At 44.8% G+C, this 24,697-nt stretch overlaps 1 protein-coding gene across 1 annotated transcript; it reads left to right on the top strand.

Annotated features, from left to right (window-relative positions):
- Positions 1-6,554: 6,554 nt before the first annotated feature.
- On the top strand, positions 6,555-23,124 carry STOML2 (stomatin like 2). Its single transcript, XM_060761163.2, has 10 exons — positions 6,555-6,665; positions 10,329-10,481; positions 11,756-11,855; positions 11,947-12,005; positions 12,174-12,275; positions 14,799-14,933; positions 15,240-15,384; positions 18,364-18,443; positions 20,659-20,787; positions 22,806-23,124. The coding sequence occupies exons 1-10, from the start codon at positions 6,615-6,617 to the stop codon at positions 22,941-22,943; spliced, it is 1,092 nt and encodes a 363-aa protein (XP_060617146.2). The 5' UTR covers positions 6,555-6,614; the 3' UTR covers positions 22,944-23,124.
- Positions 23,125-24,697: the final 1,573 nt, after the last annotated feature.

Consider the following 24,697-nt stretch of genomic DNA (forward strand, 5'->3'; position numbering starts at 1 on the left):
TAACAGCCTACCATTACCAATTCCTAACAGTGCCTGCATCTGTGGCACGCACCCTCAGAACCTCTGAAGATGCCATTAGCTACAGATGCAGGCGAAACATCAGGACAGAATGCTGCTCGAATATGGCCATACTGCAGGCTTGGGCAAACTTTGGCCCTCCAGGTGTTTTGGACTCCAACTCCCACAATTCCTAATTGTGGGAATTGTGGAAGTTGGAGTCCAAAACACCTGGAGGGCCAAAGTTTGCCCATGCCTGCCATACAGCCTGAAAGACTCACAGCAACCCATCTGTGGCACGCACCCTCAGAACCTCTGAAGATGCCATTACAGATGCAGGCGAAACATCAGGACAGAATGCTGCTTAAATATGGCCATACTGCAGGCATGGGCAAACTTTGGCCATGCCTGCCATACAGCCTGAAAGACTCACAGCAACCCATCTGTGGCACGCACCCTCAGAACCTCTGAAGATGCCATTATCTACAGATGCAGACGAAACGTCAGGACGGAATGCTGCTCGAACATGGCCATACAGCAGGCATGGGCAAACTACAGCCTTCCCTCCAGGTGTTTTGGACTCCAACTCCCACAATTCTGAGATTCTGAGGAAGCTTGCCACAGATGCAGGAATAACACAAGGAAAGAATGCAGCTGAAACATAAACATACAGCCCAAAAAATTCACAGCAACCCATATTTTGCTTTTGTTTTGGGTGCTAACAGTTGGCAAGTGGGTTGGAGAGTGTTAGTATTGTCTTCAAGCAACCGAGGCCAGTTTCCATGTGTTTGTTTTGGGGAAAGTAGAAGATAACGAGCCAGGATTGTGCCACTTTGTGCAGGAGGAACGAAGGGATGCAACTCTTCGGTCTCCAACTTACTCAGCTGCAACAAAGTGGGATTTCGTTTTGGTCCCAATCTTGGGGAGTGTGTGGATTTCTGGACAGGTTTGAGTTTCGTAGGAAGGGCGATGCCAATGACAAAGGAGGGGAGAGTCATAGGTGTGTTTTGGGTAAAGAGAAGCCCTAAGATCAGGGCCAAGTTGCAATAACCAGGGTTGAATGAAAAGTAATGCCTCCACCTCCATAACTCCTCAACAGATGGCAGTACCGGTATGCGGCAGGTACTGGCTTGTTCAGTAGCCTCTCCCCTACTGTTCCATTTTGGTGGGAAGCCTTAGCATTGAACAGTTGTGTTGTTAAAGTGAAAAGTAAAGCCTCCACCTTCGTAACTGCTCAACAGATGGCAGTACTGGTATGCGGCAGGTACTGGCTTGTTCAGTAGACTCTCCTCTACAGTTCCATTTTGTTGGGAAGCCTTAGCATTGAACAGTTGTGTTGTTAAAGTGAAAAGTAAAGCCTCCACCTCCGTAACTCCCCAACAGATGGCAGTACTGGTATGTAGCAGGTACTGGCTTGTTCAGTAGACTCTCCTCTACAGTTCCATTTTGGTAGGAAGCCTTAGCATTGAACAGTTGTGTTGCTAAAGTGAAAAGTAATGCCTCCACCTTCGTAACTCCTCAACAGATGGCAGTACCAGTATGCAGCAGGTATTGGCTTGTTCAGTAGACTCTCCTCTACAGTTCCATTTTGGTGGGAAGCCTTAGCATTGAACGGTTGTGTTGTTAAAGTGCGAAGTATGGAACCCTGCGCAGACAGTCGGTTAGTGCAACTTAAGCAACGTGCAGTCATTGAATTCTTGACAGCAGAAGGTGTCACCCCAAAGGATATTCATAAGAGAATGCAACTGTTTATGGTGATTGTGTTGATGTGAGGACTGTGCGTCGTTGGGCGAGCAAGTTTAAAGATGTTGAGGTGACACCTTCCGCTGTCAAGAATTCTATGACTTGTCAAAGGCTTTCATGGCCAGAATCACTGGGTTATTGTAGGTTTTTTCGGGCTATATGGGCATGGTCTAAAGGAATTCTCTCCTGACGTTTCGCCTGCATCTGTGGTAAGCATCCTCAGAGGTAGTGAGGTCTGTTGGAACTAGGAAAAAGGGTTTATATATCATAGAATCATAGAATCAAAGAGTTGGAAGAGACCTCATGGGCCATCTAGTCCAACCCCCTGCCAAGAAGCAGGAATATTACATTCAAATCACCCCTGACAGATGGCCATCCAGCCTCTGTTTAAACGCTTCCAAAGAAGGAGCCTCCACCACACTCTGGGGCAGAGAGTTCCACTGCTGAACGGCTCTCACAGTCAGGAAGTTCTTCCTTATGGAATGACCAGGGTGGGACAAAGGACTCTTGTCTGCTGGAGCTAGGTGTGAATGTTTCAACTGACCACCTTGATTAGTATTTGATGGCCTGGCAGTGCCTCAAGCAATCTTTTGTTGAGAGGTGATTAGAAGTCAAATGCTAATCAAGGTGGTCAGTTGAAACATTCACACCTAGCTCCCACAGACAAGAGTCCTTTGTCCCACCCTGGTCATTCCACAGATATATAAACCCTTTTTCCTAGTTCCAACAGACCTCACTACCTCTGAGAATGCTTGCCATAGATGCAGGCGAAACGTCAGGAGAGAATGCCTCTAAAACATGGCTATATAGCCCGAAAAAACCTACAACAACCCAATTCTATGACTGCACGTTGCTTAAGTCTCATTGACTGATCGTCTGCGCAGGGTTCCATACTTCGCACTTTAACAACACAACTATTCAATGCTAAGGCTTCCTGCCAAAATGGAACTGTAGAGGAGAGTCTACTGAACAAGCCAGTACTGCCATCTGTTGAGTAGTTAACAAAGTTGGAGGCATTACTTTTTACTCAACCCTCGTAGTTGGCAAAACCTCACGAAGAAGGGTTCAATCTCCATCACTGTGTGTTCGAATTGAGACCGCTGCCCGCCTTCCTCCGCCTCTTGCCGAAGATGTAATGCGTAAAATGTACATTGTGAATGGTGCCAAATGAGATGAAGATGCCAGAGGGAACGAGAAGGGGTCCCGGATTCCCTCCCTCCTGGTTTCCGTCTTTGAAAACCTTTGTTTGAAAGTAGGAGGGTTTCCTGGGTGTGCTGCCTTTGCAATAACAAAACGAAGCCCCTTTTGAGTAGGGGGGCGGGGCGGGATAATTTGCACCATGTCAGGGGAAACCGGGCAACGTGGTTTCCCCAAAGGACCCCCTCCGCTCCTCTCCCCTTCTGTCCCTTTTTGGGCCTGAGCTGCACCTCCCTAATCTTCCTGCCAAAACGAAGGCAGGCGTGGGGAGAGAAAGCGGGGGGCTAGCATTGTGATAGACACTTGAAAATATTTATATTTAAAAACGAGAAAGAGAGACAGAAAGAAATGTACTGAACCCCTTTCTCTCTCTTTTTTTTTTTGGAAAAATAAAATTCTATAAATGTGTGTTTGGAAAAAATGCGCTTGTGTTTATTTCTTTGCCTCCAAGACCTTCTGACCCTTATGCACCCGTATCACTTTCCCATCATTTTTCACATCTTAGAAAAAGCTCTTGGCTGGATTGGAGAGCTTTTTGTGGACTGTGCAGGATCATAGAATCATTTGGTATCAGCTATTGATTGAGGTTCTGGGTTTGAGCCTGCCACTTTTGGACTCTTGCTTGCTGAGGTGTTCCAGCGAGTGTCTTTGTAGATCTTAGGAAACTATTTCTTGATTTAACACATTGCCATGCTGGCTGATACCCAAACAAGGAATGAGCCGGAGATGTCTCTGCCTTGGTAATTTTATTATTGGCTGTTACTTCTCGAAGGATGTCAGGTGTCATGCTAAACAGTGTAATTTCTCCAGTGGTGTAGGGCGCAGAAACCCTGTGATAATGCGGCATGTCTCATTAAGAACCATATCCACTGTTTTAGCGTGGTGAGATGTGTTCCACACTGGGCATGCATACTCAGCAGCAGAGTCACAAAGTGCAAGGGCAGATGCCTTCACTGTATCTGGTTGTGATCCCCAGGTTGTGCCAGTCAGCTTTTGTATGATATCATTTCTAGCACCCACTTTTTGCTTGATATTCAGGCAGTGCTTCCTGTAGGTCAGAGCACGGTCCAGAGTGACTCCCAGGTATTTGGGTGCGCTGCAATGCTCCAGTGGGATTCCTTCCCAGGTCATAATCCTCAGAGCTCGGGATGCTAGTCTGTTCTTAAGATGAAAAGCACATGTCTGTGTTTTAGATGGATTAGGAATCAGCTGGTTTTCCCTGCCTTTCAAAGCCATCTTATAGAATCATAGAATCAAAGAGTTGGAAGATACCTCATGGGCTATCATCCAGTCCAACCCCATTCTGCCAAGAAGCAGGAATATTGTGTTCAAATCACCCCTGACAGATGGCCATCCAGCCTCTGTTTAAAAGCTTCCAAAGAAGGAGCCTCCACCACACTCCGGGGCAGAGAGTTCCACTGCTGAACGGCTCTCACAGTCAGGAAGTTCTTCCTTGTGTTCAAATGGAATCTCCTCTCTTGTAGTTTGAAGCCATTGTTCCATTGCGTCCTAGTCTCCAGGGAAGCAGAAAACAAGCTTGCTCCCTCCTCCTCCCTGTGGCTTCCTCTCACATATTTATACATGGCTATCCTATCTCCTCTCAGCCTTCTCTTCTTCAGGCTAAACATGCCCAGTTCCCTAAGCCGCTCCTCATAGGGCTTGTTCTCCAGACCCTTGATCATTTTAGTCGCCCTCCTCTGGACACATTCCAGCTTGTCAATATCTCTCTTGAATTGTGGTGCCCAGAATTGGACACAATATTCCAGATGGCACTATTGCTGTTAGCTAGATGGAAACAGTTCTAGTTAGGAATAGTTCACATGGATTTTCCTTTAAAAGTGACTTAAACTCGAGTGAATGGTATAATATGTTATACTTACTTTGTACAAGTTGCCATCTACATACAGATCTAGACATGTTTCATTATTTCTGAATGTATATTTTCTGATTATATATGAGATTGTGTCAAATACTTCAATAATAAAAAATATTTAAGAGAAAATAATAATAATAATAATAATAATAATAATATTGTATAAATATAAGTCCCATTATAATTGGTGGAAAGGTGAGATACAAAAGGAAAGAATACTTTTGTAATAATAATAATAATAATACAATCATAAAGTATAAATATAAGTTCCATCATAATTGGCAGAAAGATGTGATACAAAAGGAAATGATACTTTTGCAACAACAACAACAATAATAATATAATAATGTATAACTATAAGTGCCATTATAATTGGGAAAAAGGTGAGATACAAAAGGAAATGATACTTTTGCAATAATAATAATAATAATAATAATAATACAATAATACTGTATAAATATAAGTCCCATTATAATTGGGGGAAAGGGGATATACAACGAAATAATACTTTTGCAATAATAATAATAATAATAATATAAATATAAGTCTCATTATAATTGGGGGAAAGGTGAGATACAAAAGGAAATGATACTTTTGCAATAATAATAGTAATAATAATAATAATAATAATAATAATAATAATAAAATAATATTGTATAAATATCAGCCCCATTATAATTGGCAGGAAGGTGAGATACAAAAGGAAATAATACTTTTGCAATAATAATAATAGTAATAGTAGTAGTAATAATAATAATACAATAATATTGTATAAATATAAGTCCCATTATAATTGGCAGAAAGGTGGGATACAAAAGGAAATAATACTTTTGCAATAATAATAATGTAGAAATGTAAATCCCATTATAATTGGCAGGAAGGTGGAATACAAAAGGAAATAATACTTTTGCAATAATAATAATACAATAATATTGTATGCATATAAATTCCATTATAATTGGCAGGAAGGTGGGATATACAACAAAATAATACTTTTGCAATAATAATAATAATAATAATAAGGATAACAATACAATAATATTGTATGCATATAAATTCCATTATAATTGGCAGGAATGTGGAATACAAAAGGAAATAATACTTTTGCAATAATAATAATACAATAATATTGTATGCATATAAATTCCATTATAATTGGCAGGAAGGTGGGATATACAACAAAATAATACTTTTGCAATAATAATAATAATAATAATAATAATAATAATAATATAGAACTGTAAATCCCATTATAATTGGCAGAAAGGTGAGATATAAAAGGAAACAATATTTTTGCAATAATAATAATAATACAATCATAAAGTATAAATATAAGTCCCATCATAATTGGCAAAAAGGTGGGATACAAAAGGAAATGATACTTTTGCAATAATAATAATAATAATGTAGAAATATAAATCTCATTATAATTGGCAGAAAGGTGGGATACAAAAGGAGATAATACTTTTGCAATAATAATAATAATGAGTCCCGTTATTGGGAGAAAACTGAAGAATTTACTAGTATAACAACAATAAGAAATAAACGACAAGACTATGAATGCAGCATTCGCAGAACCGAGGCGGAACTGTCGAGGCCGCGCTTGTTGCTGGGGGAAATATTCAAAAACTGGACCACCTGTCCTGGAGGCGTTCGAGCGCCGCTGGAGTCAGTAGCCGCTCCGGCCATAGCCTACCAATGTCGGTGCCTTCCTCTATGGTTCCAAAACCGGAAGTGAGGTGGGCGGAGGGCTTTTAAGGTTGGACGCGCATCCGGTCTCGGCGTGGGAAGGCAGGAGAAGGCAATGCTGGCGGCGAGAAGGGCGGCCGGGGGCCTCTTCTTCCTCTTCCGGGAGGTAAGCCCGGGTTTTGGAGGGAGGGATGGACGGGAGGGGGAAAGGGACTCATGGAGGTCCTCTAGTCTGACCCACTTTTGAGGTTTTAAGTTCTCAAGTTTCAGATCTGGGTGGCTGTGAGTTTTCCAGTAGCATTCTCTCCTGAATATTGGAATATTGTGTCCAATTCTGGGCACCACAATTCAAGAGAGAGATTGACAAGCTGGAAGATGTCCAGAGGAGGGCGACTAAAATGATCAAGGGTTTGGAGAACAAGCCCTATGAGGAGCGGCTTAAGGAGCTGGGCATGTTTAGCCTGAAGAAGAGAAGGCTGAGAGGAGATATGATAGCCATGTATACATATGTGAGAGGAAGCCACAGGAAGGAGGGAGCAAGCTTGTTTTCTGCTTCCCTGGAAACTAGGACATGGAACAATGGCTTCAAACTACAAGAGAGGAGATTCCATCTGAACATGAGGAAGAACTTCCTGACTGTGAGAGCCGTTCAGCAGTGGAACTCTCTGCCCTGAAGTGTGGTGGAGGCTCCTTTGGAGGCTTTTAAACAAAGGCTGGATGGCCATCTGTCGGGTGCTTTGAATGCGCTTTTCTATCATTCTATGATTCTGTGATGTTTCGCCTGCACCTGTGGCTGGCATCCTCTGACGTCTGTTGGAACTAAGGCAAATGGATACACCTGTAGAGTGTCCTGGGTGGGAGAAAGACCTCTTGTCTGCTTGAAGCAAGTGTGAATGTTGCCATTAACAAGCTTGAATTAGCATTGAGTAGCCGTGAAGTGAAGCCCCCAGTGGCGCAGTGGGTTGAACCACTGAGCTGCTGAACTTGTTGACCACAAGGTCGCAGGTTCAAATCCGGGGAGCAGGGTGAGTTCCCGCTGTTAGCCTCAGTTTCTGCCAACCTAACAGTTCAAAAACAGGCAAATGTAAGTAGATCAATAGGTACCGCTCCGTCGGGACGGTAACAGTGCTCTATACAATTATGCTGGCCGCTTGACCTTGGAGTTGTCTATGGTCAACGCCGGCTCTTTGGCTTAGAAATGGAGATATGCACCACCCCCCAGAGTCAAACACGACTGGACTTAATGTCAGGGGAAAACCTTTAATTTTAGCCATGAAGGGACAGAGAGTTTCATCTATGCTGATGATCATGCCATTACTGCTCAAGCAGGGAGCTTTGAGATGGTTGAACAGAAGCTCTCCAAAGCTCTAGGTGCTCTTACTGCCTATTACAGGGAAAACCAGCTGATCCCCAACCCATCTAAAACACAGACATGTGCCTTTCATCTCAAGAACATAGAAGCATCCCGAGCTCTGGGGATGACCTGGGAAGGAATCCCACTGGAGCATTGCAGCGCACCCAAGAACCTGGGAGTCACTCTGGACCGTGCTCTGACCTACAAGAAGCACTGCCTGAACATCAAGCAAAAAGTGGGTGCGAGAAACAATATCATACGAAAGCTGACTGGCACAACCTGGGGATCACAACCAGCTACAGTGAAGACATCTGCCCTTGTGCTATGCTACTCTGCTGCTGAGTATGCATGCCCAGTGTGGAACACATCTCACCACACTAAAACAGTGGATGTGGCTCTTAATGAGACATAACGCATCATCACGGGGTGGCTGTGCCATACACCAGTGGAGAAATGACACTGCTTAGCCGGTATTGCACCACCTGACATCCGCCGGGAAGTAGCAGCCAATAGTGAAAGGACCAAGGCAGAGACATCTCCAGCTCATCCCTTGTTTGGGTATCAGCCAGCACGTCAACGACTTAAATCTAGAAATAGTTTTCGAAGATCTACAGAGACATTCGCTGGAACACCTCAGCAAGCGAAAGTCCAGAAGTGGCAGGCTCAAACCCAGAACCTCAATCAGTGGCTGAGACCAAATGAGAGACTCCCCCCTGGGCACACAGAAGACGGGGCGACTTGGAAGGCGCTGAACAGACTGCGCTCTGGCACCACAAGATGCAGAGCCAACCTTCAGAAATGGGGCTTCAAAGTGGAATCCTCGACATGTGAGTGTGGAGAAGAGCCAACCACTGACCACCTGCTGCAATGCAACCTGAGCCCTGCCACATGCACAAGGGAGGACCTCCTTGCGGCAACACCAGAAGCACTCCAAGTGGCCAGATACTGCTCAAAGGACATTTAATCAACTACCATACTCACAAATTTTGTATTTTGTCTGTTTGTTTGCTTCGTTCTGTTAGAAATGTAATATAATTGGTGGTTGCCCTGACACAACAAATAAGCCATGAAGTGAAAGTATCTGCCTAGAGATAGCCTGGAGGTTGTTGCCTGGAGGCACACTCTGTTTGAGTTGTTCCCTGTCACTTGATTCTTTGTTGTTTGGAGTTCTCATGTTTCTGATTAGCATTCCTTATTTACTGTCTTGATTCTGGTATTTTTTAAAAAGTTTTTATTTTTTAAATGAAACTGTAGAAACCAATAAAGGATAGCACAATTAGCAGACTGACCCACTGGGAACTTGGGAGAATATATATCGTCTTCACTGCCCACATAAGAAAAAAAATCTAAAAGGTATTAACTATGAAGCGCATTAATAGTTGTTGAAAGCAGAGATGATTACATTGCAAAACCCATGCTTTTACAGAGATGGATGAAAGCATATACATTATTCTATTTACAAAGGTTAAAATATACCTTGGGAAGAGAAAGAGAGAATTACAAATTGGAGAGTAAAAGATGTGTGTGTTCAAAATATTATGTCTCCTTCAACCTTTATATCTCACCAGAGACTGTACCTGTCTGCTTTTATAATAACAATAATTATTTTTATTATTATTATCATTATGTCCGTTTAAAAGCCTGAGCCACCCCTCAATTCTTTGGAGTTAGGTGTTGAAGGGCTGTGTGCTGCATTTGGTCCAAATCTATCAAATCGCGTGGAATCATAGAATCAAAGAGTTGGAAGAGACCTCCTGGGCCATCCAGTCCAACCCCTTTCTGCCAAGAAGCAGGAATATTGCATTCAAATCACCCCTGAAAGATGGCCATCCAGCCTCTGTTTAAAAGCTTCCAAAGAAGGAGCCTCCACCACACTCCGGAGCAGAGAGTTCCACTGCTGAACGGCTCTCACAGTCAGGAAGTTCTTCCTCATGTTCAGGTGGAATCTCCTTTCTTGTAGTTTGAAGCCATTGTTCCATTGTGTCCTACTCTCCAGGGAAGCAGAAAACAAGCTTGCTCCTTCCTCCCTGTGGCTTCCTCTCACATATTTATACATGGCTATCATATCTCCTTCTCTTCTTCAGGCTAAACATGCCCAGCTCCTTAAGCTGCTCCTCATAGGGCTTGTTCTCCAGACCCTTGATCATTTTCGTCGCCCTCCTCTGGACACATTCCAATTTGTCAATATCTCTCTTGAATTGTCGTGCCCAGTTACGAATCTGGTGCAGTGGCTTAAACCGCTGAGCTGCTGATCTTGATGATTGAAAAGTCACAGGTTCGAATCTGGGGAGTGAGATGAGCTTCCGCCATCATCCCCAGCTTCTGCCAACCTAGCGTAGGAGCCTTTGTGGTGCAAACTGACTCACGAACCAACCTACTCAGTGTCTTGTTCTCTAGAACAGCAGAAGCAAGCATGTGTTACCTCCTCATTTTACCCCCCTCCCTCCCTGTCTTCTTTCCCCCTTGTTCCTGCAGAGTGGCAGCCGGCTGTTGCGCCCGGCCCAGTTGTCCCCAGTGCCCCAGCGATGGTCCTCCAGCCTCCCCATGAACACTGTGATCCTCTTCGTGCCACAACAGGAAGCCTGGGTGGTGGAGCGGATGGGGCGCTTCCACCGCATCCTGGAACCCGTAAGGACGCCGCCGTGTCTGTTAGGAATGTTTAGTATCTAGATCAGAGTGCAAACACAGCCAGTGCTATACATGACCTTATGGTAGGAAGCAGGAAGGTTAATAAGCATGCTCTGGTAAGGTATAAAAAAGGCAAAAACATACATTTATTGTTACAGGTAATATATCTCAGATAAACAAAAGAACGTTAGCTACCTTTGCTAGAAGAGTCCCGAATGATGACTCTCATGTCTCTGTGTCAGGCATCTTGAGCCAGTGAGAAGCTCTCTTTTGTAACAGAAGTGTACTAAAGCATTAAAACCTGAAAAGAAAAAGGGGAAGTGTCCTTTCCATGCATGCAGGAAGCAAAATACCTTGATATATATAGAATTAGCTGCTTTGAGTCTCCTGCAGGAGAGATAAAGTGAGGTATAAGTAATAATAATAATAACAACAAGAACACAAGTGAAAAGAAGTGTGTATGTCCCACAGGTTTCTCTCTGTCCCTAATTGCTCTCTATATAGAAGTGTATATAGTGGTGTGTGTGTGTGTGTTTGTATACACACACACACACATATCAGATAAAAGGGTAGATGGACAAAAGAAAGTTCCCTAACTTTGGTGGAAGAGTTCATAATGCTGTCTCTCAAGTCCCTGTATAAGAGAGAAGCCCCACGATGCTCTCTCCTCAAACACACCATGACTTCTGAGAAGTTGGGGGAAATGACCATTGCTAGATATCTCAAAGAGAAATAAATTGTATTTTAAATAATCAAAGTTTGTTCTACTTCAAGCAGGAGGAGACTCAACTTTAAGAAATGCTTACCAGAAATACGTTTTGTGGGGGAAGAACACTTAGATAGCAAAGATAAAACTAGAAAATGGGAACTGGGGTTTGCACTTGTGTCTGCTCCATGCCTGTGGCTTTGTTGTCATTACTTGTTTTGACTTAAAGATGAGCTTGGGGATGAGAAATCACCGTCAGCTTTCAAACTCTTCTGAAGATGTTTTCTTGAAGTTTGGTCCTATCCTGTTCGCTGTGTATAACTTTGTGTTTAATTCGTGTTTAATGTTTGCATCTTTGAAGGGAGAAGCTTTGAAACTCCTTTATTGTAAGAGAGATTAAATTAGAAACCCTGTGGGCGGGCAGGCGATTTCTCACACTTCTAGGTGTGTTTCCACCAGAACAAAACGAAGCTTTCACTTTGGGATGATGAGGCCGTCTTGAGATACGATACAAAGGGGAAGACTGTTCTCCCGAAGAAAGATTCCCTCCTTTTTGTTGCTTTCCTAGGGACTGAACTTCCTCATCCCGCTCCTGGATCGCATTCGCTACGTGCAAAGCCTCAAAGAAATTGTCATCAATGTGCCTGAGCAGTCAGCTGTGACCCACGGTGAGCAAAGCCCCTCTTAACACTAAGGAACAAATCTGACCAGGCTATGACACCCTTTGACTCCCCTAAAACGGTTCCTGTCTTCTTGCAGATAACGTGACTCTCCAGATCGATGGCGTCCTCTACTTGCGCATCATGGACCCTTACAAGGTACCCTTTTGCCCTGCTGAATCCCTGCTGTGTTCTTTTGAGGCGGGGAGGCCTTTCCCCTTTGGAGTATGGGATGGGGAGGCCATTCCTAGCCCCTTAAGGTCACTGATTTGTTGTTGTTTGTTCCTTATAGCCTTTCCAACCCTCTCTTTCTTCGTCCTCTTTCAGGCTAGCTATGGAGTGGAGGACCCAGAGTACGCCGTGACCCAGCTGGCCCAGACCACCATGCGATCGGAGCTGGGAAAGCTCTCCCTCGACAAAGTCTTCCGGGTGAGAGGTGGGAGGGAAGCATGCCTTTTGGGTTGGGTTGCGGGGGGAGGTCATTCGATGGACGGATTCTGCATAAACAGAGTGTTGATGGGTCAGGAAATGGCTGTTAGGAATTGTTGAAGTCCAAAACACCTGGAGGAGGATAAAAGTTTGCCCATTGTGTGCTGTAACCAACCCATTTATTTACAGTATTTATATCATGCCCTTCTCACCCCGCAGGGGACTCTGGGCGGATTACAATGCACATTTACATGGCAAGCATTCAATGCCACTAGACACACAACATATATAGACAGACACAGAGGCAATTCAACATTCCAGCTTTCTGGCTTCATGAGGATATGCTCAATTCCGCTCCTGGGGGAGCTGTCGCTTCACCATCCACTTGAAGGAAGTCAACAGGACACTATCAAACTAATTCAAAACAAACATATGTCATGCAAGGAAGCATGATTTGATATGCTAAACCGGACAAGGAACATATTTGTGGCACTGGTTTCTTCATGGAAAATCACTATGGACCAACATATCACTTTGAGTAGTACTACACTGGAAGACATGCAATGCCACTCTTGAATTACCTGCACTGGCTTCAATTTTACATCTAAGCTCAATTCAGGATTCTTTGCAAGACCATTTCTTCCCATGTGAACCGGCAATGGATTTGTGAGCCTCAGCTGAAGCTCTGTTGTATGACACACTAGACTTGCAAGCTTTGAGCTTTGCATTTTGGCTTCGCTTGATGGCTCGTTTTGAGCTGAAGAAACCTTTGGCTGTTGCTGGGAGCGGTTATACAGCGTCCTGAAGCTGAAGAGTAAAGTAGTTTGGAGTGCCAAGGAAACTGCTTGCTTATGGCAAGATAAGAACATTCTACTGATAACCAAATAGAGAGACTGTATTATCTTGCTATATGTTTGCATATCATTGTGTAAAGAAGACTTGCCGGAGATATTGTTTGTCTGTTATATATTGGTGAGAGCAATTCTTCTGTTTTGCTTTGTGTTTATGATCTACAGTGAATAGAACTGTATATTTTTGTTTCTACTTAAAGCAGCAGCCTCAAGTGTGTTTTTTGAATTTTTATCACACTGAGAGTAAAAGGGACTGAGACATTCTGCAGGCTGCTAACGCTAATCTGACATTCTGTACCTTCTGAAGCATTACCACCCTACAGGTCATGATCCTGCCAAGCCTTCTGTATACTAACCACCACCACCAACTGCTAGACCAGGGATCCACAAACTTTGTAAACAGAGGGCCAGGTCACAGTCCCTCAAACTGTTGGAAGGCCGGATTATAATTTGAAAAAAGCATGAATGAATTCCTATGCACACTGCACATATCTTATTTGTAGTGGAAAAACATTTAAAAACAACACAATAATTAAAATGAAATACAATTTTAACAAATATAAACTTATTAGTATTTCAGTGGGAAGTATGGGCCTGCTTTTGGCTGATGAGATAAGATTGTTGTTGTGTGCTTTCAAGTCATTTCAGACTTAGGTTGACCCTGAGCGAGGGCTGGGTAAATGACCTTGGAGGGCCGTATCAGACCCCCGGGCTATAGTTTGAGGATCCCTGTGCTAGGTATTCCAACCACCATCAACTGTTAGTCATGACAGGTTTTCTGGTAATTTTACTAGTGTTAGGAAATGCAAGAGACTCCACTTAGGCAGAAAAAACGAAATGCAAAGATACAGAATGGGAATGATGATGCCTGGCTCGAAAGCAGTACATGTGAAAAAGATCTTGGAGTCCTCGTGGACAGCAAGTTAAACATGAGCCAACAATGTGATGTGGCGGCAAAAAAAGCCAATGGGATTTTGGCCTGCATTAATAGGAGCCTAGTGTCTAGATCTAGGGAAGTCATGCTCCCCATGCTCTATTCTGCTTTGGTTAGACCACACCTGGAATATTGTGTCCAATTCTGGGCATCACAATTCAAGAGAGATATTGACAAGCTGGAATGTGTCCAGAGGAGGGCGACTGGAATGATCAAGGGTCTGGAGAACAAGCCCTATGAGGAGTGGCTTAAAGAGCTGGGCATGTTTAGCCTGAAGAAGAGAAGGCTGAGAGGAGATATGATAGCCATGTATAATTATGTGAAGGGAAGCCACAGGGAGGAGGGAGCAAGCTTGTTTTCTGCTTCCCTGGAGACTAGGACACAATGGAGCAATGGGTTCAAACTACAAGAGAGGAGATTCCATCTGAACATGAGGAAGAACTTCCTGACTGTGAGAGCTGTTCAGCAGTGGAACTCTCTGCCCCGGCGTGTGGTGGAGGCTCCTTCTTTGGAAGCTTTTAAGCAGAGGCTGGATGGCCATCTGTCAGGGGTGCTTTGAATGCAATATTCCTGCTTCTTGGCAGAATGGGGTTGGACTGGATGGCCCATGAGGTCTCTTCCAACTCTTTGATTCTATGATTCTATAAGTTTGGTCTACCACTTAACACTTCCAATAGGGTGGCTACTCACAATCTTACAGTCGTCCCCCATTCACTGGCTCACTCTTTGCCTTCCCAGGAGCGTGAAAGCCTGAATGCCAGCATCGTGGATGCCATCAACCAGGCCTCAGATTACTGGGGCATCCGGTGCCTGCGCTACGAGATCAAGGACATCCATGTTCCGCCCCGTGTGAAGGAGTCCATGCAGATGCAGGTCAGCCCTCTGGGTGGGAGGCGGCAGCTTGTTTCGAGTATTGCCAGGTAGATGGGATTTGCAGTTCTTGCAAAGCCTTGTGGGCCAAAGAGTCATAGTGTTGATGCACAGTGCCCCAATCTCTCTCGTTTTTTTTAACTTCCTAATCAAAGACTAGAAACAAGCCTTAGGTTGCCTCCAAATAGCCGTTGAATCCATGGATGATAGGGTGTTAGGAATTATTGGAGTTGAAGTCCAAAACACTTGGAGGTCCCAAGCTTGCCCACACCTGGTTTATAGAGTCCTAAGAGTAACTTTTGGTTCCAGGTGGAGGCCGAGCGTCGCAAGCGGGCCACTGTCCTGGAGTCGGAAGGCACGCGAGAGTCTGCCATCAACGTGGCAGAAGGACAAAAGCAGGCTCAGATCTTGGCCTCTGAAGCAGAAAAGGCAGAGCAAATCAACCAGGCAGCAGGTAAGCATTGGGTCATACCCTGGATCTGGATCTGTAGAACCGTGGCTGCATTTATGGTGTAACTATTGGGGAGAAGGAGAGAATCAGGCATTGAGGTTGATCCTGTTTGGTGGGTTTGAGTTAGACCAGGCTTAGGGTGAGAGCAGGACATTTGAGGAGTGCTTGGGAAGGATCTGATGTAATCTGAGGAGAGAGCAAGGTGATCTGAGTGTTTTGTGTAAATAGTCTCCTGCTCTGTTCTGTTTAACTTGGAGAAAACCAGATCCACAAAAGAGTGATTCCTTTATGGGCCCACCAAAATGTACAAAACACATGGCACAAGCTTTTCAAAGCTCTACTGGCTTTTTAATCAGCCAAAACGTATTTATCATGTCAGAAACAAAATGAGGGTGCAGTTATAATGTATTTTAAAAAGAACCCAAAGTTAAAAGCTTGGCATTCTGCTAATTGTATATGTTGGGTTTTTAACTGTGAATGTTTAATACTGCTAATATTTAATTCTGTGTATTTAATGTTGTGTATATTAATGCTTTTATGTCAGCTAATTGATTATTTAAATGGCGCAACTTTAAACTGGAATTAACTAGGACTAGAAAGAAGAAAGTGCTAGGTTGCGCCTAAGCATAAAAAACCCCCAAGATTATGCCAACCAGATTGATTGATAACTGGTAAATGTAATAATAATAATAATAATCAACAGTTGGGTCACACCAGATGAACAATTGGGTCACACCGTCTACAGAAAACCCACACACACAGATAGATATCTACATCAAAACTCCAACCATCACCCAAGTCAAAAAAGAAGCCCCATTAAAGCCTTGGCAGACCGTGCAAAAAGAATCTGTGAACCACACCTCCTCCAAGATGAACTGAACCACCTCAACTAGGCTCTCCAGGCCAATGGAGACTCCACCTCAGACATCAGAAGAGCTGCAAGACCAAGAACAAGCCACGAGAGTAAAGATGAAGATCCACCCAGAGGAAAAGTGTTCTTGCCATACATCAAGGGAACCACTGACCCCAGAGGGAAGCTGATGAGGAAACACAACATACAAACCACCTACAGACCCACCAAGAAAATCCAACAAATGCTACGTTCAGCAAAGGACAAGAGTGATCCTCTCGCTTCTGCAGGAGACTACCATGTACCATGCAGCTGTGGACAAGTCTACAGAGGGACCACCAAATGCAGCAGCATTGCCCAGACATGAGTCAAGGAACATGGAAGGCACTGCAGACTACTTCAACCGGAGAAGTCAGCCATAGCAGAGCACCTGAGGAACCAACCTGGACACAGCATAGTATTGGAGAACAGAGAAATGCTATACCACTCTTACAACCACCATTTCAGACTACACAGAGAAGCCATTGAAATCCACAAGAAGCATGTGGACAATTTCAACAGAAAGGAGGAAACCATGAAGACGAACAAAATCTGGCTACCGGTATTAAAAAACCCAAAAACTACAACAGCAAAACAACAGAGGGGAAACAATCAGGGACATCTAATCACCTCTCAACAAAAGATTGCCCCAGGCACCGCCAAGCCATCAAATGCTAATCAAGGTGGTCAGTTGAAACATTCCCACCTAGCTCCAGCAGACAAGAGTCCTTTGTCCCACCCTGGTCATTCCACAGATATACAAACCCATTTTCCTGCTTCCAACAGACCTCACTACCTCTGAGGATGCTTGCCATAGATGCAGGCGAAACGTCAGGAGAGAATGCCTCTAGACCATGGCCATATAGCCCAAAAAAACCTACAACAACCCAGTGATTCCGGCCATGAAAGCCTTCGACAATACAATAATAATAATAATAATAATAATAAGTGTCCGACTTGTGATTTTGTGATACAAAACCCAGCATATAGATCTCATTTGCTGTGACATATTGTCTTTTATGTCAGTAAAATAATAATAATAATAATAATAATAATGTATTTATTTATCGTATCAGGAGTGAACCAATGTATTTAAAGAACACAAAGTTTGCAAACTTGGCATTCTATCAAATGTCCTTTGACCTGTATCTGGTCACTTGGAGTGCCTCTGGTGTCGCTGTCCATTGTGTATGTGGCAGGTCTCAGGTTGCATTGCAGTAGGTAGTCTGTGGTTTGCTCTTCTCCACACTCGCATGTCGTGGATTCCAATTTGTAGCCCCATTTCTTAAGGTTTGCTCGGCATCTCGTGGTGCCAGAGCGCAGTCTGTTCAGTGCCTTCCAAGTCGCCCAGTCATCTGTGTGCCCAGTGGGGAGTCTCTCATTTGGTATCAGCCATTGATTGAAGTTCTGGACTTTTAGCCTGCCACTTTTGGACTCTCGCTTGCTGAGGTGTTCCAGCAAGTGTCTCTGTAGATCTAAGAAAACTATGTCTTGATTTAAGTCGTTGACGTGCTGGCTGATACCCAAACAGGGGATGAGCTGGAGATGTCTCTGCCTTGGAAATGGCTTAGAAATGGAGATGAGCACCACACCCCAGAGTCAGACATGACTGGACTTAATGTCAGGGGACAACCTGCTGAGGTGCTCCTGCAAGTATCTCTGTAGATCTTAAGAAGCTATTTCTTGATTTAAGGCATTGGCATGCTGGTTGATATCCAAACAGGGGATGGGCCGGAGATGTCACTGCCTTGATCCTTTCCGCGTGTGGAATTCCCTCCCTACTGAAACTAGATCAGCACCCTTCCTTTTGGCCTTCAGAAAGAAAGTAAAGACATGGATGAGGGATCAAACCTTTGGGCAGTAAGCAATGCAAAAAGCATATAGGATTATGTGCAATTGACTTTTGGAAAGGCCTCGGGCTTTGTCTTCTGGATTTGTGATTATATTGCTTTATAATAATATGGTTTAATATTTAATATGGTTTAATTTATAGTTTTATATTATAGTTGGGGTTTTTTCTACCAGGTTTTTATCTATATCTCTATCTATCTATCTATCTATCTATCTATCTATCTATCTTGCTTCCTTTCCAGGTGAGGCTAGTGCTATTCTAGCGAAGGCAAAGGCCAAAGCGGAAGCGATTCGGCTCCTGGCAGCTGCTCTGACGCAGCAGGTAAGGGGGAAATATGGGGAGAATGCTGTTTCTGGGAACCATATGGGCCTCTCCCCCAGACTCAGGAGAGAAAGAGAGAGGGCAAGCAAACAAGCAAGCACCCTAAAGCAGTGGTTCCCAACCTTGCTAATGCCGTGACCCCTTAATGCAGTTCCATATGTTGTGCTGACCCCCAACCATAATATTGTTTTTGTTGCTACTTGATACCTGCTATAAGTCGTAATGTAAATATCTGATATGCAGGCTGGATTTTCATTCACTGGACTAAATAGAGCACAAATACCCAATATACCCAAATGTGAATGCTAGAGGGGTTGGGGAGAGGATTGATTTTATAATTTGGGAGTTGTAGTTGCTGGGATTTATAGTTCACTTATAATCAAAGAGCAGCGATTGATTTAAACCAAACTTGGCGCACTGAACTCCCATGACCAACAGAAAACACTGGAAGGGTTTGGTGGGCGTTGACCTTTGGGAGTTATAGTTCACCTATATCCAGAGGAGTGCTGTGGATTCATACAATGATGGATCTGGACCAAACTTGGCACGAATACTCAATATGTCCAAATGTGAACACTGGTGGAGTCTGGGGAAAATAGACCTTGACATTTGGGAGTTGTAGTTCTTGGGATTTATAGTTTACCTACAATCAAAGAGCATTCTGAACCCCACCAATTATATAATTGGGTCAAACCTCCCACACAGAATCCCAATGACCAACAGAAAATACTATGTTTTCTGATGGTCTTTGGTGACCCCTTTGACACCCCTTCAGGACCCCCTTAGGAGTCCCAACCCCCAGGTTGAGAAATGCTGCCCTAAAGTTTCAAGTATTTTTCCCCCCCTCTCGATTTCTGAGATGGGGGGGGGTTGTTTCTTGCTTCTGGCGTTTGTGGGTCTTCAGCCTGTGTTCCTTCAGACCCCAGATTTGTCTCCTTTTTTGGGTCATTCTGCCCTCGAGAGATGTTTCCCTTGAAAGGAAGAGTTCTGGGAGCCAGCGTGGTCAACCCTCACTTCCTCTACAGTAGTGGCCAGCATTCTTTTCCTCCTTCTTGGGCTCTCCTCATGTGATAGATCAGTGGTTCTTAACCTGTGGGTCCCCAGGTGTCTTGGCCTACAACTCCCAGAAATGGGAGTTGAAGGCCAAAACATCTGCGGATCCACAGATTGAGAACCACTGGGATAGATGGACAGCCTGCTTTACCCATCATGATTTATTTATTTATTGTGTCAGGAGCAGACCGAACAATTGCATTGCATTTTTTAAAAAACAAAACAAAACACAACGTTTGCAAGCTTGGTAGCTAATTAAATGTCCTTTGACCAGTATCTGGCCACTTGGAGTGCCTCTGGTGTTACTGCAAGAAGGTCCTCCATTGTGCATGTGGCTCAGGTTGCATTGCAGCAGGTGGTCAGTGGTTTGCTCTTCTCCGCACTCGCATGTCAAGGATTCCACTTTGTGGCCCCATTTCCTAAGGTTGGCTCTGCATCTCGTGGTGCCAGAGTGCAGTCTGTTCAGTGCCTTCTAAGTCGCCCAGTTTTCTGCATGCCCAGGGGGGAGTCTCTCCTTTGGTATCAGCCATGAGTTGAGGTTCTGGGTTTGAGCCTGCCACTTTTGGAGTCTCGCTTGCTGAGGTGTTCCAGCGAGTGTCTCTGTAGATCTTAGAAAACTATTTCTTGATTTAAGTCATTGGCGTGCTGGCTGATACCCAAACAGGGGATGAGCTGGAGATGTCACTGCCTTGGTCCTTTCACTATTGGCTGCTACTTCCCGGCGGATGTCAGGTAGTGCAATACCGGCTAAACAGTGTAATTTCTCCAGTGGTGTAGGGTGCAGACACCCCGTGATAATGCAGCATGTCTCATTAAGAGCCACATCCACTGTTCTAGCATGGTGATGTGTTCCACACTGGGCATGCGTACTCAGCAGCAGAGTAGCATAGCGCAAGGGCAGATGTCTTCACTGTGTCACCAATCATGATAAAAAATCCTCCTAACTTGAGATGCCCTAAGCATGCCTCTCCCAAGAAGACTTTGTCGTTCAAAACGTTGCTTTATGGACCGAGAAGGCTGCATCCCTAGTTTGCTCTGGGGATGTCTTTGCAAGGGAGCTCCTTATTGGGTTTGGTGTCAGAGCCCCTGTCCCTGGTCTGTTCTTTCTCCTTCCTTGTTTTCCTTGTCTGATTGCCTGCCTGTCGTTTCCTCTCACCCGCAGAACGGCAACTCAGCAGCATCTCTCTCTGTGGCCGAGCAGTACGTGAGTGCCTTCTCTAAGCTGGCGAAAGAGTCCAACACCGTCCTTCTGCCCTCCAGCACCGGAGACGTCAGCAGCATGGTGGCCCAGGTCAGTGAGATGCATGAGAGGGCAGGACAACAATGGCCATGGAACCTGTTCATAGAATCATAGAATCAAAGAGTTGGAAGAGACCTCATGGGCCATCCAGTCCAACCCCATTCTGCCTAGAAGCAGGAATATTACATTCAAATCATCCCTGACAGATGGCCATCCAGCCTCTGCTTAAAAGCTTCCAAAGAAGGAGCCTCCACCACACTCCGGGGCAGAGAGTTCCACTGCTGAACGGCTCTCATAGTCAGAAAGTTCTTCCTCATGTTCAGATGGACTCTCCTTTCTTGTAGTTTGAAGCCATTGTTTCGCATCCTAGTCTCCAGGGAAACAGTAAACAAGCTTGCTCCCTCCTCCCTGTGGCTTCCTCTCACATATTTATACATGGCTATCATATCTCCTCTCATCCTTCTCTTCTTCAGGCTAACCATGTCCAGCTCCTTAAGCCGCTCCTCATAGGGCTTGTTCTCCAGACCCTTGATCATTTTAGTCACCCTCCTCTGGACACATTCCAGCTTGTCAATATGTTGAATGAATGAATGAGTGAATAACTTTATTATCGCACAATGAAATTAAACACTTTCTCCAGCATACACCACAAGACAGCACGCCCATCCCTCCACACTCTGACCAATGCCACACGAATGTGAAGCCATGGAGTTCGACATAGCCATAGCTCTAGGATAAAAGCCACCTTTCAGTCTGTTTGTCCATGCCTTTGTCACCCTGTATCTTCTGCCAGAGGGTAACAATTCAAAAAGGGAAGAATATGCTGAGTGAGATGGATCCTTAAGAATGCTCTGAGCTTTCCTAAGGTTGCGGGGCTTATAAAGTTCTTCCAAAAAGGGGAGAAAGAGGGAAAGCAATTCTTCTCTGTGAAAAAGAAGGCACATGAGGGAAATAGAGGAAGGAAAGGGGTTACACTCCCCCTGAAGACGCAGGTTCGCAGCTTGAGTGTGATCCTGGATCCATCGCTGAGCCTGGAACCCCAGTTTTCGGCGGTGACCAGAGGAGCATTTGCACAACTAAAACTTGTGCGCCAGCTGCGCCCGTACCTTGGGAAGTCTGACTTGGCCACGGCAGTCCACGCTCTGGTTACATCCCGCATAGATTACTGCAACGCGGTCTATGTGGGGTTGCCTTTGAAGACGGCCCAGAAGCTTCAAATGGTCCAGCGTGCGGCAGCCAGGTTGCTAACAGGAGCGGCGCTCAGGGAGTACACAACTCCTCTGCTGCATCAGCTCCACTGGCTGCCAGTTTGCTACCGGGCTCAATTCAAAGTGCTGGCTTTAGCCTATAAAGTCCTAAACGGTTCCGGCCCAGCCTATCTATCTGAACGCATCTCTTCCTACGAACCCTCCAGGAAGTTAGGATCATCTGAGGAGGCCCTGCTCTCGATCCCGTCTGCTTCGCAAGCACGCTTGGCGGGGACGATGGACAGGGCCTTCTCTGTGGTGGCCCCTCGGCTGTGGAACTCCTTGCCTAGGGATATTAGATCAGCCCCCTCCTTCCTGACTTTTCAGAAGAGAGTAAAAACCTGGCTCTTCGAGCAAGCCTTCGGAACCCCGGAATAAATAGTCAAGCTTGAGATGGAGAATGACCCAGGAATGGCCAAGACGGTGAAACGGATGAGGATTGGAATGAGAGGATATAGCTCTTTTTAAATTGTTATTGCACTGTCTCTTTTGTCTAAATGCACTTAATTGTTTTTGCTGTTGTATTGTATTGATGGCATCAAATTGTGCCGATATGTAGACTGCCCTGAGTCGCCTGCAGGCTGATATGGGCGGGATATAAGTGATGTAAATAAAGAAAGAGCCACAAAGAGGGCCTGCTCACTGCCTTGTAAATCAGGCATGAGCCAGGTGTTTTGGACTTTGACTCCCACAATTCCTAACAGCCCATGGGGAGGGGGGTTAATCTGGCCCATGCCTACTCTAAGGCCACAGCCTGGCTGTGTGAGCGTGTCCATGGGCCACTTCGCTAACCTTGCCTTCTCTTTCTCCTCCTTTCCAAAGGCCATGGGCATCTACAAATCCCTGAGCAAAGCCCCACCGCCAAAGGCCCCAGAAGCCACCAGTGCCCCTTCCCTCCAGGTCAAGCAGCAGCCCTTCAGCACTGAACCCTCCGAGACGGACCAGCCGGCTGGCAGCTAACGGAGAGGCCAGCGGGCATGATGGGGCCACTCCGTTGAGTCCCTCTTGCCTGCCTGCCTGCCATAGGCTGATTGGCTCTCCATGGACTCTTGTATCCCTCACTCCCTCCACACACAGAGACACACACTTTGGTTTGTTTTCTAATTTGGATTTAATCATGTAATAAAGAGACGTGAGCTGGGCCTTGTCTGCCTTCTTGTGTGGAGCAAGAGGACGTATCATTCTTGGGGTTTGGGGGGGGGGGGGGAGAGCTGAAAAGAAACCAGATGATGCCTTATATACACAGATTTGCCAGCAATAATAATCTATATAAATAAAAATGTAATGTTCGTTTGTGGTATTCACAGAACTCAAAAACCACTGGACGAATTGACACCAAATTTGGACACAAGACACCTCACAACCCAATGTATGTCCTTCACTCAAAAAACACTGAAAAACACAGCAGAAGGGACTTAAAAAGCCCCAAAAAGCTAAATGACAATACAGAAAAAAGGGAAGAAGGAGGGAGGGAAGGGGAGAAAAGAAAGAAAGAAAAAAAGAGGGAGGGAAGGAAAGCAGGAAAGGGAGAAGGAAGCATGGAAGCAAAGAGAGAAGGAAGGAAGGAAAGAGGTAGAGAAGGAAGAAAGGAGAGAAAGAGGGAGGGAAAGAAAAAGGGAGAAGGAAGGAAAGTTAGAGAAGGAAGGAAGGAGAGAAGAAAAGAAAAAAGGGAAAGAGAAAATGGGGGAAGGGGGAAGATGTAGAGAAAGAGGGAAGGAAAGAGGAAGGAAAGAGACAGAAGAAGAGAGAGAAAAGTGGGAAGGAAGGAAGGGGAAGGAAGGAAGGAGAGAAGGAAAGAAAAAAGGGAAAGAGGAAATGGAGAAGGAGAAGATGCAGAGAAGGAGGGAAGGAAAGAGGAAGAAAAGAGACAGAAGAAGAGAAAAAAGTGGGAAGGAAGGAAAGTTAGAGAAGGAAGGAGGGAAGGAAAGAAAAAAGGGAAAGAAGGAAGGAAGGTGGGAAGGTGTAGAGAAAGAGAGAAGGAAGAAAAAGACAGTGGAAGAGAAAGAAAAAGGGGGAAGGAAGGAAAGAGATAGAGAAGGAAGGAAGAAGAGAAGGAAAGACGGGAAGGAAGGAAAGAGGGAGTGAAGGAAGGAGGAAAAGAAGGAGAGAAAGAGGGAACGTTGGGCCACAGCAACGCATGGTGGGTACAGCTAGTCTATATAGATAAACATGTAATGTTCGTTTGTGGGATTAACATAACTCAAAACCCACTGGGGGAATTGACACCAAATTTGGACACAAGACACCTAACAACCTAATGTATGTCCTTCACTCAAAAAATTAATTTTGTCACTTGGGAATTGTAGTTGCTGGGATTCATAGTTCACCTACAATCAAAGAGCATTCTGAGCCCCACCAACGATGGAATTGAACCAAACTTGGCACACAGTTCTCCCATGATCAACAGAAAATACAGGAAGGGCTTGGTGGGCAGTGTCCTTTGGTTTTGGAGTTGTAGTTCACCTACATCCAGAGATGACTGTAGACTCAAACAATGATGGATCTGGACCAAACTACACAAAATACTCAATATGCCCAAATGTCAACACTGGTGGAGTTTGGGGAAAATAGAATCTTGACATTTGGGAGTTGTAGTTGCTGGGATTTGTAGTTCACCTATAATCACAGAGCATTCTGAACCACACCAACGATAGAATTGGGCCAAACCTCCCACACAGAACCCCCATGTGGGCCACAGCAACGCGTGGCAGGGT

This window comes from Anolis sagrei, chromosome 2 (assembly GCF_037176765.1).
Source record: "Anolis sagrei isolate rAnoSag1 chromosome 2, rAnoSag1.mat, whole genome shotgun sequence".
Lineage (NCBI taxonomy): Eukaryota > Metazoa > Chordata > Lepidosauria > Squamata > Dactyloidae > Anolis > Anolis sagrei.